The sequence below is a fragment of the Pteropus medius genome, unplaced genomic scaffold (assembly GCF_902729225.1).
Source record: "Pteropus medius unplaced genomic scaffold, Ma_sr-lr_union100, whole genome shotgun sequence".
Lineage (NCBI taxonomy): Eukaryota > Metazoa > Chordata > Mammalia > Chiroptera > Pteropodidae > Pteropus > Pteropus medius.
Window position 1 is genome coordinate 13,009,309 of NW_024344240.1, and position 16,677 is coordinate 13,025,985.

The window sequence follows — 16,677 nt, forward strand, 5'->3', positions numbered from 1 at the left end:
CCTTAGTATTCATCCTAATTCAATCCATTGTGCTTCTTAAATCTGTGACTTGGCAATCTTTATTCAGTGTTGAAAAATTGAGACATCATTTCTTTATATATATCTATAAATATACAAAGAGATCTATAGATATATATTTTTATATATATTATATATAAATATGCATCTCTATATAAAATAGATTCTATATAATATCCTATAATTTCCTTATATCCTACAATTTTCTTATATTCATAATTATACTCATAATTATTTAATATGTTTTTTGCATCTCTGTGCATCACTCTGGATGTTTTATTATGACTAATTAATTCACTAAATCTCTCAGAATGTCCAATCCTTGAAAGCCTTGTTTATAATTATTATAGTTTTTCAGTTTTAGAATTTTGTTGCTGCTTCTTTGAGCATTAGCATTTGACATATAATGTGTAAATTTTTAATTTTAACTTATATTTTATTTAATGTGTTCAAAAAAGTTTTGTTAATTTCTGTGTCTCATAACTTCATTATCTGGATTCCCTGTAGATGGTTTCTGTTTTCTGTTGATTTTCTTGGTTTTCTTATGGTGTAATCTTCTTGCTTTAATTTTTTATTATTTTGAAGTCGGAAAAAAACAAAATTTGAGGCTATGATGTTATTTTCTTCCAGAGGTTTTCATTGTTTGGAACCACAAACACTAGTTATGTCTGTGCAGCTAAATGGATACATATATTGCTATTGAGATTATTTAAAGCTGGGCTTCAGTGTCTTGGGAGCCATTCTATACTTGGATTACTGTGTAGGACATGGAGGTCTCAACCAAAAACAAGATAGGGATTCATTAGGCCTGCTACTCTGAAGAGAGCCCTGGAGACCACATTTTGACCCCCTGGTGCTACAAGCTATATTTTCCCAGAATTAATGATATGGTCATCTCACTTTTTCTAGAACTTACCCTCTTATTCTGTAATATTATTTTAGTTCTTTAATATCTTGAGCATATATAATTCTATTTCATTTTTTTTCTTGTTATCAACAGAATAATTGTTTCTCATTACCTTGTTCATCATTACTGTTAAAAGAAAGCCTGCAGTACATTTTTTATCTCCCCACCCCATCTTAGCTAGACTGGTATAGTTTTTACCCCCTTGTTGTCTCTTTTATCTCAATCTATTTGATAGCTACATATTATTTTAGGGGCCACTATAGAAATTATAAAATGTGCTCAATTTATCTCATCAATTCATATCTGTACTTCAACTTTTCCAACTTATGTGTGTTTGTTGCTCAGGATTTTAAATGTATTTTTATTGAACTCTTCAAGGAATATATGTGGTGATTTTATACAGGCAAAGTGTAATTATATTTGCCTGTATTTATTGCTTTTATGCCCTTTATTCTCCTTTTATTTAAGATCCTGATATTGATCCTTTAAAATTTTCTCTAGTCTATGACCATGGTACCCTGAACAAGCCTGATCCTGTCTGATCTCGGAAGCTAAGCAGAATTGGGCTTAGTTAGTACTTGGATGGGAGACCACCTAGGAAGACCAGGTGCTGTAAGTGTAAATAAATAAATAAATAGATAGATAGATAGATAAATAAATAAATAAATGAAGGATTGTATAAATAAATAAATAGATAGATGAATGAATGAATGAATGAATGAATGAATAAAGGTTTGTAAACTGACAAGGTCCTTGCAATCTGTGAGGTCAACCAAGGGTTGCCTTGCCTAAAAAATAAAAAAAATAATAATAATAAAAATTAAAATAAAATTTTCTCTAGTAATAAAACTAGTTGGTGGAAAATTCTTCCAGATTTTGTTTATCCATAAATGTCTTTGTTTAACATTCATATTTGAATCATAATTTAGGTGTATGTTTACAAGTTGAAGTCTTTTTTTCAGTAATATGCAGATATCATCCCATTACTTTTAAACTTTCACTGTTATTAAAAGTTAGCTGTCAGTTACATTTCTGGAAATTTTAAGGGCATTTTCTATGCCTTTTTCAAGTATTTTGTGTTTGTTATTGCTGTTTATGCACTTTTACTTTGGTGTGTCTCAGCATGGATTTCTTTTTAGTCATCTAGTCATCCTGCTTGGGGTTTAATGCAATTATTGAATATGTGGCTTGCACTCTTTAATTTTTTCTGGCTACTTGTCAGCCATTATCTCTTCAGATGTTTTTTTCTTACTCATTTTGTACTCTGTTTCTGAAATATATTAGATCTTCTGATGCTAGCTTTTATATTTTCTACGTTCTATCGTCGGTCTCTCTTTGCTGTCCTTAGATAATTTCTATATATCTATATTCGAGCTGACAAATTCTGACTTGCTGTTAATCCTGGTCATTGAGTTTTTAATTTCAACTAATTCTAATGTCTATGTGGGTCTGTTTTTTCTGGAATTTGTTGTTTCTTCTAACTCTGACTTACGGCATGTTATTTTATTGTGTATTTCGTGTAACATTTTTTTTTTCACCTATTAATTTCCCTTGGAACTTAAAACTTTGTGATTATTCTTAAGTATGGGATGAAAGTTTGTTCTTTAGAGAGAATTTTTCAGATGCCAGGGAACATAACTAATGTAGAACATTTGTACAACATTTTGGAAGGAAGTTTTATGATCATAAAGTAAATTCGAGCTGTAAATCTATGGGAGAGTCAACTTGTTTATTACTTTAAAGGAGCTATCCACCCCCCACCCACCTTTGCTGAATACTGAGATTTGAGACAGAGTTTAATTTCCCATCCTCTGGTTGGATTTAGCTGATCAGGCTTCCATATTTATGTGGGATTGTCTGTTATTCTTGTCTACTATAGGTGAATTTTGAGTTTTGTCTCAAACTGTGAGGCTATAGAAATTGATCTTAATACTCATCAGATTTAACAAATTTTCTCACACTGGAAACTGACTCTATTGTTTTGTTTACTTCTCTTTGCTTACTGTATTTATTTAGATTTTGGGCTGTGAATTCTTTACTTTCTAAAGAACTCATTTGGAATCATTTTTTAAAATGTAATGACTTTTTAATTATTTTCAGCAGTATAGGTGATAAGGCTATATCTACCTGAAATTTCTGAAAATAGAATTTTATATTTTTTCTGAGTAACTTTTAATCTACAGAATTAGTACATGCTTATTGTCAAAAATTACATAAAATAATAAAATAATAATCAATGATCCAGATATAGCCAGCATTGATGAACTTTTCAGATTGTCTATCCATTTTAAAAACCACTACTGTGATATCATTTTGTAATTTACTTTATTAATTTAATAATACATTTTGAATATTTTTACATATAATCTTAAAAAAATTCAAGTTGTACTCCTCATGTAAGAGATACCTGAGCAGAGATTCTGTCTATATAATTTTTCTATTTCCATGAAAATAGAATAAAATAGAATACTTATACTGTCTCCAATTATTTTTTCCCTCACAATGTTTATTATTCACAGCAAGACTTATGACTTTATATGTCCTTTAACAGCATTAGATTTGTATGAAAATGGGTCAGTACCTGCCCTTTTTACAATAAGTGCTTCTTTCATCTTTTGTTTGTCTGAATTACATAGTTTATTAGCTCTTTTTACATCTTATATTTCAAAGATGGATACTACATTTCCTGAATTTAGAATATCTGCCAGTTGCCTTCGTATATAAATGAGAATATAGCTGTGCATTCTATTTTTAAGTCACACTATTACTTGGTACTTCGTGGACATTGCTCCACTGCATATGTGATATTGTGTGTTACTATAGTAAACCTAGAGGCTAACTTAATTTTTCTCTCCTCATAAATGATTTTGTCTAGATACCTGAATAACATTTCCTTTGTCCTGGATCACTAACTTAACCAAGAAACATCTTTTTGTCAATAAATCCACATCAATTTGTCTTGGAATGTAATGTCTTCTTCAAACTACAGATTAGCTATTCTTTAATTTCTGGAAAATTTTGGTTTTTATATATTTGAAAACTCTTTTTGGTTTGAATCTATTTTTCAGTCATAGATGACTCATATTTTGGTTGACTTTTGTCTATCTGTCATGTCTATTAATATTTAATTAATTTAATACACATATTTTTATCTTCTCCACATTTTATTCTCATTGTGATTTTCTCTGCTTTTCAGGGAATTCAATCTTTAGGTCTCTGTTCTATAAATGTATCTAAATTATTTATTCTGTCATAGTCTATTTTGGCCCATTTGTTTACCTATATTTGTTGTTTTAATATTTTTGAATCCTTACATTAAACTTCTTTAAATGTTCTTCCATAGCCCAAAGCATTTTAAGTGTGTTTTCTTCTTTCTCATGTTTTCTTCAGACTAGAACATTTACTATATTAATTATGTATTGTTGTGAAGCAAAATGCCCTAAAATTTAGAATTTAAAACCACAAGCATTTATTACCTCATATTTTTGTGGATCAGGAATCTGGGAGTGGCTTAGCTGGGTGGTTTTGGCTCAGGATCTCTCATGAGGCTGCAGTCAAGCTCTTAACCAGGACTGCCTTTGTCTCAAGGCTCAGCGAAGATGAAAGATCTACTTCCAAGCTCTCTCACGTGGTTGTTGGCAGACCTCAGTTCCACATATTTTTTAGATGACTTCTTTTTCTTTTCTCTTTAGGCTAATTTTTAGGTCATATAATAAATATTTGTTGTTTTTTAAAGCATATCCACCCTTGTTGTTATATTTAGGCCAGTGTTATAGAGATCTTACCGAATCATTTTTTTACCATTTCACTGAATTTCCTTTAAAACTTTCATCTAAAAATCTAAGAAGTATGACCTCCCATCTATGTACAGAGTTCTTCCATTTTGGCTATATAACAAACCCTTTTGATGGATTATAGAATCAAGTTTTCCCAAGTTTTCTTTAATTCAACAACCATTTGTTGGTGGGGGTGGTCAGGATTAAATACAGAATAATAGTTCTATTCATTACTTATTCTGACATTTTTTTCAAATATATTGTTTTTTAAAAACTATTACACAGTACATTCTCATTAAAAAAATGTGAAAATAAAGAAGTATAAAACGTAAGCAGTGAAATTTCATTTCTCTGCCTACATCTTTCCTATTTTGTAAGAGTTGTTCACAGTTGCTTACAAATCAGTGAAGATCTTGTTTTACACAGTACAATTATAGATGTGTAGATTTAGATTCAGGTATACTCAATAGTTAAAAGCCTATGTATGTAACTTTTACATACAGTAATATAAAATGGACATTCTTCTCTGTCAGACTACTACATATTGAACATTATATGTATTCATTTTGTAGATACTCCATAATTTATTAACTATTTCTTTGCTCATATACATTTATCTCCATTTATTTGTTTTTGAATAATGTGGCAAAGAATCTATTATTTTATAGTTTTGTGTATATCACTGTATAATGGATTCCTAGAAGTAGAAATGCTCAGTCAAATATACCTCTGTATCTGGAGCTGAAATCATGGTAATTTAAGCAGATTGGACCCTCTAACAGATTGTAGAGCGTAACTTCACTGTGTATTGATTGAAAATCATGTTGTCTTAATATTTGAAATTGGTTGATGAGCTTCATTTTATTCTTCCTAACCAAACATGTCACATTCTGATCGTTGTTTCTTATGTATACGGACAGCCCTAAGGTAGAAGCATGTGTGGCATGTTCAAGGAACAGCAAGGAAGTCAACATGTTACAGTGAGCCAAGAGAAGGGGACAATAGTAGGGGATAAGTTCAGAGATAGGGTTTTGTGGGCCATTTTAAGGACTTTGAAGGATCTTCTCCACATTAGCATATATCTGAAAAATAGTCTACATTCATTATCTCTACTTTCACTGCACTGTGGCTTCTAAATTGATTACTCCATTAATACCTCTAGCAAAAGCTGCTGCATCATTGCCAAAGCAGTGGATTGTTTGTACTCTTTTGCCCACTCTGGTTCACAGTGTTGACCACAAATAATTTAATGTAAATAAAAATTATATATTATTTTTATTTTTACTAACCACTATCATCATCTCAGAATTTTATTAGCCTTTTCCTCTCTTCCTCTCCCAATTGCTCTCTTGCTTTATCTTTTTTTTTTCAGCTTATTATGCCAAATCTTTTACCTTTTCTCAGTCTGTAACCTAATATTTCATTCTTGATTTTTTTGTGTGGGGGGGTGACCTTCGAAAAATTTCACAAATCTATTTTCTACTCTAAATGAGTTAATAGAAAATTCTATTTCTGACGAGCTCTGATAAACTTAAGAGCAATGTGCATGGCTTTTAAAATATTGAGCTTATAAGAGTAGATTGCTTAAGACATTTAAATATTTGATAAATGCCATTTTAAATTACACAGCTACAAATTAATATTAATTAGTATTTTTTTCTGCCTAGAATGCATTTATCTGCTTCAGTTGGTTAATTAATGTTCATTAGATATGATCACAAGGCATACTAAACTCTAAAGTGTTTTTTATTTCAGCAGACTTCAAATTACATTGTGGCTAATATACATTTACTATTACATGTGACATATTATTTATATTCCCTTGAAATGATAATATATCATTGATCTGTTATTTCACCTTAGTCAGTTATCTTATAGGGCAGAACAATTCACTCTCCAAATAACATCAGATAACAATTTTCTCTAAGTTATAATTGCTAATTTACATTACAGGAAAATACTAGTACACCCATTCTAGATAGAACTTAAAAATGTAAGATTACTGCCTGAAATTAAATTTCAGTGTCTTTTTTCTTCTATGGGTCTTCTATGCATTTTCCTACTACTCTTAGACATTTCATGAATTATTTCTCATCATAAGAAAATTTAATTTGGGGCATAAAAACATTTTATGAGAAATAACCATAACGTTGTTTTGACTCAAACTATTACTGCAATTTTGACATAAATTTTTAAATATGTCTCTATGAAGTATTTTTATAATATACTGATTCTATAACTTATGTGATTTTTTTTAGTTTTCAATTATTGTTGGCATACAATATTATATTAGTTTCAGGTGTACAACACAGCGATTAGACATTTATATAACTTATGAAGTGATCACCCCCATAAATCTAGTACCCATCTGCCACCATACCTAGTTATTACAATATTGTTGACTATATTCCTCATGCTATACTTTATATAGCATGACTATTTTGTAACTACCAGTATATACTTCTTAATCCCTTCCCCTCTTTCACTTATCCTCCAACCCCCTTCTATCTGGCAGCTCTCAAAATATTCTCTTTATCTATGAGTTTGTTTCTATTTTGTTTGTATATTTTATTTTTTTATATTCTACACATAAGTGAAATCTTATGGTATTTGTCTGTCTTTGTCTGACTTATTTCATTTAGCATACTGCCTTCCTCCTGGTCCATCCATGTTGTTTTAAATGGCAAGATTTTATTCTTTTTTATGACTAATATTCCATTATATATATGTACCACATCATCTTTATCCATTTGTCTATTGATGAACATTTAGGTGCATTTATCATTGCTTCATTGATGTTAATATGGTTGCACTTACTTTATCTGGGAATCTAAGGTAGGTGTCTAAATGGTAGGAAAATGACATTCTAATGTTATATATTCAAACTTAACTAAAGATACAAAATTCAAACCCTTGAAACAGTTAAAATTTTTTTTTTTAAAAAGTGGTCCTTTTATTTATCTTTTATTCCATCGTAATTTGAAAATAAAAAATTCAGTGCCCAATGTATGACTTTTTATATTTTGTTCAATTTTCAATTGATATATAATTCTGTCAATTAAAAATATATCTCCCAGGTACAAGTTTAAATGATAGTACATTTTACACTTACACATTTTTCACCAGGAATTTGATCTAAGTCTTCACTGGTAATTAGAAATGTTGGGAAGTATAAATGTATAATTATTTAGAAAAAATAAGATAAAAAACCTGAAACTTTCCTTTAGAGTCTGGAAAAATTATGATACAAGTGATCATGGAAATTTTTTCTTTCAGGTGGTTTAGAATATCTGAAAAATCTTCAGCAACTTGTTGTGGACCACAATCAGTTAATTAGCACAAAAGGTCTTTGTGATACTCCTACCATAATATATCTGGATTGCTCACATAATCATCTTACCGAAGTTGAGGGTATTGAAAATTGTGGATTGCTCCAAATACTGAAGTTGCAAGGAAATTATCTAAGTGAGGTAATTGCTTTGAATTGATTGGTTTCTGTAAATAATGCAACACTTTTCTTTTGATAGAAATATCAACCACACATTTTAAAAGCAATTTTGACTAATTTTTCTTTGTTCTCTTTGCTCATCAGCCATATGTGATTTTGTTTACTTTAAACTATTACCTACTTTTCTGTATTTAAAGAATGTTTGTCATAGAATATTTTCTAAAGAAATATAATTTAACATTAGTTTTTTTATAATACCAAAATATAATAAATCATAACTTTTCAGTTATATTTCAGTATGTAAATTGGACTAAATTCTCTATCATGAAATTCTAATTGATATTTTTCATGAAGTACCTTTTATAAAAGAAATTTCTAATTGTGATATTCTTAGAAACTTTATTCATACTAAAATCCTTATAACATTATACTTTGATTTATGAGATAGTTTACCAGAATATATTCGTTGTTTTGGTAGGATTTATATTTTTAAATTAAGTTAAATGATAAAAATATTTTGCTTAATATAAGCTAAAGACCTAAATTTAAATATAGCTTCCATCCTTGGAGAATCACGTTCTACTAAGAGAACTGTACTTGGATGATAACAGCATTTCAACTGTAGAAGCATTTTCTTCATATTGGCTGCCTTTACTACAAAACCTGACTCTCTCTCAAAACAGGTAAAAATAAACTTTGCTTAAATAATGAATGCAGTGAATGATTACTTAAATGTGTGATTTTTATAACAAGTAGAAGAAAAGCTGTTAGTTTTTTTCCAGTAATTTAATGAAAGTGCATAATAATAAGTTATAAATATAACTTTATAGAATTTAAAAATTAGTATATTGACATACCCTTGAATTTTAGTAGACTTTTAATTGTCTCTTACCCTACTCTTTTATTTCTTCTTAAAGACCCACTTGCAGAAATCTCCGAGGGCATGTTTGTTTATATTTGTAAAGAACATAGTCCTTTAAAAATAGAGGAGGTAGTTAATTTAATTCAGAAGGATGTCTCATTCTCTCAAATGGTACTTATTAACTCCTGGAAGAACGATTTTTAATCTGCTCTCTACTTGCATGTCTTTTTGTAACTTTTAAGATTGATGTAAATTTGATTTCTCTAAGGATATAAAGTAACACTTTAAAAAAATACCTTAACATTAAATTGAGATGGATACCTGCCACAGAAGATCCATTTGAAACCACCAAACATCTGGATCTTTGCAGAAAATAACTGTCTGAAACCAAAACAGGAGCACGATGTGTGTATGTCTCCCTCTGCTTAATATTTCATTGAGACCTGTTCACTCTAATATGATTAATTTCATGAAAGGCACATGGAGTAGGAGAAAGGGAACCACCTTTAACAAGAAATTTCTTCTTGGAGTTAAACAATTCTTGCAAAACAAGTGAACAAGGACAACACAATGTTAATATATGTACCCATTTTTCCTCCAAAAAAATAAAGTTTTCTCTCAATCTCTGCCGCAGTAGTGCTCATCCTTTGAGCGTGGATGTCTCAAATGATTTAACTTCCACCTATTAAACTATTCCACTATTTAATAAATCAAAAACTGAATCTGTATTCAAAAATTCCCTCAAATTGTTTTAATCAGATCTAAAATATAAAAGGAGATTTGACTTTAAAAGGACATTTATTCCAGATCCAAATCATTCAGACAATACTGTTTAGGTAATTTGGGCTATCCACAAACCCATTCGATCTTTTCATGATATTTCCAGATAAGAAATAAAATTTTAATAGAAAACTTAGCAATGCTTTGGATATATGCAATAAATTACTCAGTAATTGATGTATCTAGCATATATCATTGAAATGGATCTCAAGCCACATTGATAAACATAATATTTTAAAAGATTAGAAATATTTAAATCAAAAACTTTTTTGACAAATAATGCCTTTAATTTTTTTTGGACAACTTAAATCATCAAAGAAATATTCTCTTTTTAGAAGTTAAAATTAATACTAGCTGAGACATTTGCCCTAATCAATCTGATATGACTAGAGGTGATAAGTTTCTATGACTAGAAGTTATATAAACTAGTTTATTAAAAATTTTTAACATTGATAACAGTAAACGAGATACTAAAAGCAAATAATACTTATTTAGAATTTTGTTTGCTTAACCTTATGAAATTTGGACATTGAGGTGGTGTTGGCTATTTTGGGGGCTGAAAAACTGAGTAATATATGTCCTTACCCTCAAAAAATTCTTAAGAATAAAAGAATTTAATCTTTTGAACTTAACTATATAAAAAAGAGGCAAAATTATTATATAATATGTGCTTTTTGGATTTTTTAATAATACTGTCACTTATATTTGAATAGAGTTTTTGTGAGTCTCTCAAAGTTCTTTGCACATGTAGCCTTCTACCATTTCTGAGAGGATGAAGGGAGAAAGTCTGAAGGAACCAGAGAAATGTGATCAATATGATTAGATATATATAATATAAAATTATCTTCTAAACTCATAGTGAAAAATAATTTTCAACCTAAGATTTTTCACAATAAGTTAATACTGTTAACTGTAAAAACTACCCATCTTACATTAATCTTACATGTGCATTGACTTTTTCAGAACCATATCAGTTTGGGTAAAACCCAATGTCAGCAGATCTAGGTTTGAATTCTGAATCTATAATTTATCTGTCAGTTGATACTGAACAACTAACTCTCTTCTCACTGAACCTCACTTTTTTTTTTCCATGTGTGAAAAATAAGATAGTATTCCCTACCTTACCTATTTTATGGGATTTTAATGATGAGCCAAAAGGAAAATGTATGTGAATACATTTTATAAACCTGAGAAAAATTTTATAAATATGATATTTGGATTTGTGGCTGGTATATCTTTTAAATTGTTTATATTTTCCTTTTAATTTTTGATAGATATTTTCATCACAAGGAAGAAATTATGTATCCATATGCTTTTTTTGTGAACAAATGAAATACATATAAAGAATGATACTTAGTACATATTGTTCGAAATACTTGTTTCATCCTGAGTTCTGTTTTAAATTTTCATTAGGACATGTGACTGTTTTAAGTTTAACTCAGAGGCGTTCTAATTGGAAGACTCTCCAGCTTCATAAGCCTTTCTATTTCCAGTGAGACTCAAAGTAGGAGCAGAAAGTGGAAACTATTAGCCATTGGCTGCTCATTGTACAAATCTTTTGCTTTTTGTCTTCTTTGAAATTTATATCTTTTATATGCCCAGGGCTAATGTGACAAGGTCAAATGGTATTAGGTTTTCACTAATGTCCTTTGTCTTTCTGGTTTGAATTTTCTTAGAAAAAAATATAGAGAGAATGTCAGTAAAAAGGAAAAGTTCTGGAGAGTTTTTTTTCTTTTTCTTTTTCTTTTTTTTTGTAAGATTCTACTGTTAGGTTTCTACCATCCTAATGAATAGTCATAAAAGTGAACAAATAGCCAGTTTTCTTGATTAACATTTCCAAAAAAAAAAAAGAATATGATTCTAAAACATGACTAGCTAAAAAGATAAAATTTCAATATTATAAAAATATTTGGTGAAAAATATTTCCTTACTGGGATTGATATTTGCACAGGAGATTTTTGTTTTTAACTCTAAAATTTATTGGTTATTTTTACTTGATGTTGTCATATAACCTATATGTTACTTATATGTTGACATATAACTTAGCAGTTGAAAACAAGATATTCTGAAAAAAAAAGATAAAAACTAATCAAACTTTCCAAATCCTTTTAGTAGAAGGACAAAAACTTAATGTAAGAAATATTTTAAAGGTAGAAAATAAATAAGAATATTCTTGTTAATAAGTATATTTATTAGAATTATATATTCACTTGAAGAACTTTAATTTCTTGCTTGTATAATGATCTAGAACATACCTGAATAGGGTATGTCATAATATTAAGGCTTAAATCCACTAATTATATATAGACAATGTTTTAAGTTTTTTTTCTTCTTTCTCTTTTTCTGTGTACATGTGACATTTCAGTAAATTTTACTGTTAAGGAGTACGTGTACAAATAATGAAGTGTACGTATAAATGTAGTACTCAATATTTTTTCACTTTTTCTTTTATTATCTTTGATTTTTCCTCTTGGAATTGATTTTAAGAAATAGTGTTAAGTAATTTCAGTATGAATAGTAATATTGTACCTAGGATTGGCTACATTCAGATAGATGTTCCAGCCTATTATTGAGTCTATATTTTTCATCAGTAGTATCTTTTTTTCTCTGATAAATCAGAATAGGATTGTACAAGAGAGGAGACAAGGGCAATACCAAGGTTAGTTTTGTGCCAGACCCATGAGGCCTCCAGTCAAAGTATGTAAGCTTCTGACCTTAAAATAATAGTATATATTTTTTTTTCATAGCAGGGATCTGTTAGAAATAAAGATGTAAAATTCTTTTCCAGGACAACTGGAGGGACAGTATTAAAAAAAAAAAAAGAAAGAAAGAAAGTAAAAAAAAACTGGAAATTAATGCATACTTTTTTTTTGAACCAAAAATTCTCCTTTAGTTGAAACATATTTTGAACATTTATGGAATTCCAACATTTATAGGGTAAATTAGTTCAGAAAACTTTTGTATTTGTGATGTAAATATATTTTACAAAAAGGAAATTTTGTCTTATTTAAAGATTTAGATTAGCTGGCTTAATTTTTATTTCCAAATATCCAGAGTAATGTGATATTATGTTCAGAGTAAGTGTAGACTTGTCTTAGTTAGAAATGCAATTCAACCTAAAGTTAATTTTTCCTTCATAGCTTTTGTTTCCAATGATGTGAATATTTTGAATATTGTTTATGTTCCTTGCTTTAGTATAGGTTTTTAATGATAACTTTATATTTAAAAATAATAGAAATTTGTTAAAGTAGGAGTAGTTTATTGTTATTAGAATTTGAATATGCGTGAATTAATGAAGATTGATTTTAAATGTAAATCTAATTCTACCAGATTTGTCTATTCTAAAATGTTTTACTTATATAAAACATTTTCTATTATTGTGTTTCTTAGATGCATATTTCCAATTTAGAAATGACCCAATGTAACTTTAGATACTTTCTTATAATTACTTTCAATCTAGTAAACATAACATTTCTTAAATTAAAAAAAAAAACTAATGACTCTAATTAGCTATCCCATCAAAAAGTGAAAATAAATATTTTTATGATTTTACCTCCTAACGTTTTAAGTTCTGTGTTTGATGCAGGAAAAAAATATGTAAATAATATAAAGTCTCTCTAAATTTTGCCTTATACAAAGACAAAACAAAACAATAACAACAAAATACCCACTTATTTTTATTAAATACCAAGTACACATTAAAATCCATGATATTTGTGATTGAAATTGGCAATTTCATGATAATTTCTTTTTAGAAATGATGATAAATTTTCCATTATAGAATGCTTAAAATTTTATAATTATTAAAAACTTAATTTTGATAAGTACTATTGATAAATGTCATTATAATTGTATTTAGTTATATCTAACTGTATATTATTATAAATTGTGTTATATAAATGTATAATTATATAGTAAATTCAATAATGTTAAGGACATTACAATTAAAAATTTTTATGAATTCTATTTTTTTTTGTTTTCAGCTTGACAAAAATAATACCGCTTTTTCATTTTATTTCTCTGGAAAAACTAGATGTCAGCAACAATTGTCTTTCTGGTAAGTTGAGAATAACATGTAATTTTAAAAAATAGGCTTTTGAGTTTCTGTTCCAAATATGATAAGGGGTTGTTTTTGATAGATGTGTTAATGGAGTGTACAAGTTACACACACACACATACACACACACACACACAATAAGGCATAAAAGAAGAAAAATGTTTTTCTCTACCTTAAAGTCTTAGTCTGAAAATTAAACTGACAAATGACAAACAGAAGAAAAGAATAAAAGTTTTAATTGTTTTTTTTCATGTACGTTGGCATTACCACAAGAAGAATGAAGATCCCAAAAAGCAGTTAGAATTAAACACTTATAGAAGTTCCTCAAAAAACTAAGAATTGCTCTACCATATGATCCAGCAATCCCTGTACTGGGTATTACCCCAAAGATTTGAAAACTCATGTCTGAAAAGATATTTGCACACTGATGTTCATAACAGAATTATTCACAGTGGCCAGGACATGGAAGCAACCAAAGTGTCCCATGATAGATGATTGGCTAAAGAAGCAGTGTTATATATATACATATATATACAGTGGAATATTATTCGACCATAAGAAGAGATGAAATACTGCCATTTGTGACAACATGAATGAACCTTGAGATAATCATAAAAGCAAAATAAGCCAGATTGAAAAAGTTGAAAATCACATGATATCACTTATATGTGGGATATAAACTTAAAAGCAACAAATGAACAGGACAAACAAACAGAGATTCATGGACGTGGACAATGGACTAGTGATTACCAGAGGGTAGGTGGGGAGGGTAGGGGTAGGCGAGGGAAAAATAAATTTAAATCATTTTTCAAATAAATAAATAAATAAAAGAAGTAAACACTTATGTAGTGAGTCGTACAAGAGTAGTAAATTGTGAAAATGTGACAAGACAAGGATTCTTGGGCTAAGATAGTTAATTGGATGGAGAAGTAACTAGGAAATAAGAGATAGTTTAACAGGTTTGTACGCATATCTCTTAACCTCTACTTCCAGTCCTTGTTGTTAGAATGTCTCTTTCTTCCTGCATCTTTCACATAAGAATTTCATGTTCTGCTTTAAAGAAAAAGAAGAAAGGAAGGTCAGAGCATTCTCATATCTGCTGTTTTTTAAGTTCCATTCTGGCATTCTGAGGCTGTGTGTTTTTAACTCCTTCAAAGACATAGTGAAATAATTTAATTAAAATTCTTTCTATTTTTAAAATTATATTCCTCCCATACCTTTCTGGTAGACCTGAGCAAATGTCATAATGATATTTTAATTTAAAATTTGTGTCTTTTAACTATGAAATGAGTATCCTAGTGAAGATGAGTAAACAAACTTGTCTAACTTGACTCCTAGTAGGTATAGAGTAGATGCCAATTAAAAATAAAGAATGATTTGGTTGACTAATAATGAATTGATTTGGTTGACTAATCTCTCCAAAATTTCCCCATCACCATTCCCAATCAATACCCTCATAGAGACAACTATAGTTTTAATTCGTCACCATAGTTAATTTTGACTGTTCTACATCTTATTAATGAGATCAAAAAGTACATTCTCTTTTGCCTCCAGTTTTCTTTGCTGAGTATTAACGTGATATTCCACCATGTTGTTTACATCAGTAATCTGTTATTTTTTTTTATTTTTATTTTTTACTGAGTGTAGTTCCCTGTATGAATATAACATATATGACAATTTGTTTATCTATTCTCCTGTTGATTGATATTTGAATTGTTTGCAGTTTGAGGCTACTATGATTATAAAGTTCTTATGGAAATTCTTCTACAAGTCTTTTTGTGGACATAATGTCTTCAGTTCTCTTGGGTCAATGCGTAAGAGAGTAATTGCTGGATAAAGAGTAGGTGTGTTTAACTTTATAAGAAACTGAGAAAATTGTTTTCCAAAGTAGTTGTAACATTTTACACCCCCACAAGCTATGTTCAAGGGTTCCAATTGCTCCATTCTAGAGAATGTTTAGTATTTCATTGTGTTATCTTATTATGGTTTTAGTTTGAATTTTCCTGTTTATTAATGATATTGTGCCTTTTTACATGCCTTTATTGATGATTTCTGTATATTCTTTTGTGTCTATTCAAGTGTTTTACCATTTTTTAAATTTCATTATTTGCTTTTTTCTTATAGATTTGTATAAATTCTTTATATTTTCTGGATAAAAATTTTTTGTCAGATATGTTTTCTAAATATTTTCTCTCAGCCTTTTTTACCTATTAATTTTATTAATGGTATCTTTAAATAAACAAATGTTTTAAATTTTGATGAAACTTAATTTATTATTTAAATAATTATTGTCTTTTGTGTCTTGTGTGATATCTTCCCACCTGCAGATTGAGAAGATGATTTTCTATGCCTTCTTGCCTTCTTATAGAAGTTTTATACTTTCAGTTTTTACCTTTGGTCCTATGATCCATGTCAGATTAATTTTTATGAATGCTATAAAGTAGAGGATGAGTTCAGGTTTTATATGGATATCCAGTTGTTCCAGCAACATTTGTCGACCAAGCTTTTTTCATCATTGAAATACTTTGGTGTCTTTGTCAAAAAATTGATTTACATTTGGCTAGTTTGGATTTGCTTCTATTAATTGTTTTTCTCTTGTTAGCTTATATTTTTCTATTTTTTATATGTCTAATGATTTTTAACTGTATGTTGAACATTGTACGTAATATAGTTTACTAAGTCTGGACATCATTGTCTTCTTTTTAAAAGATGTTTAATTATGGCAGACAGTTAAAGTATTGATGGATAATTTTGTTTCTGTCAGCCTTAATTTTATTCTTTACTAGGACAGGTCATTTTAGTTTTCAACTCTTTTTTTTTTTTTTTTTT

General features: G+C 28.9%; 1 protein-coding gene across 3 annotated transcripts in view; it reads left to right on the plus strand.

The window, feature by feature from the left end:
• LRRIQ1 (leucine rich repeats and IQ motif containing 1) overlaps positions 1-16,677 on the plus strand; it is a 175,742-nt gene that overhangs the window by 43,158 nt on the left and 115,907 nt on the right. For all 3 annotated transcript variants that reach the window (XM_039868979.1, XM_039868982.1, XM_039868980.1), the window contains exons 11-13: positions 7,978-8,171; positions 8,705-8,832; positions 13,775-13,848. In XM_039868979.1, coding sequence (XP_039724913.1) covers positions 7,978-8,171; positions 8,705-8,832; positions 13,775-13,848 — 396 coding nt within the window. The remainder of the gene's footprint in view (positions 1-7,977; positions 8,172-8,704; positions 8,833-13,774; positions 13,849-16,677) is intronic.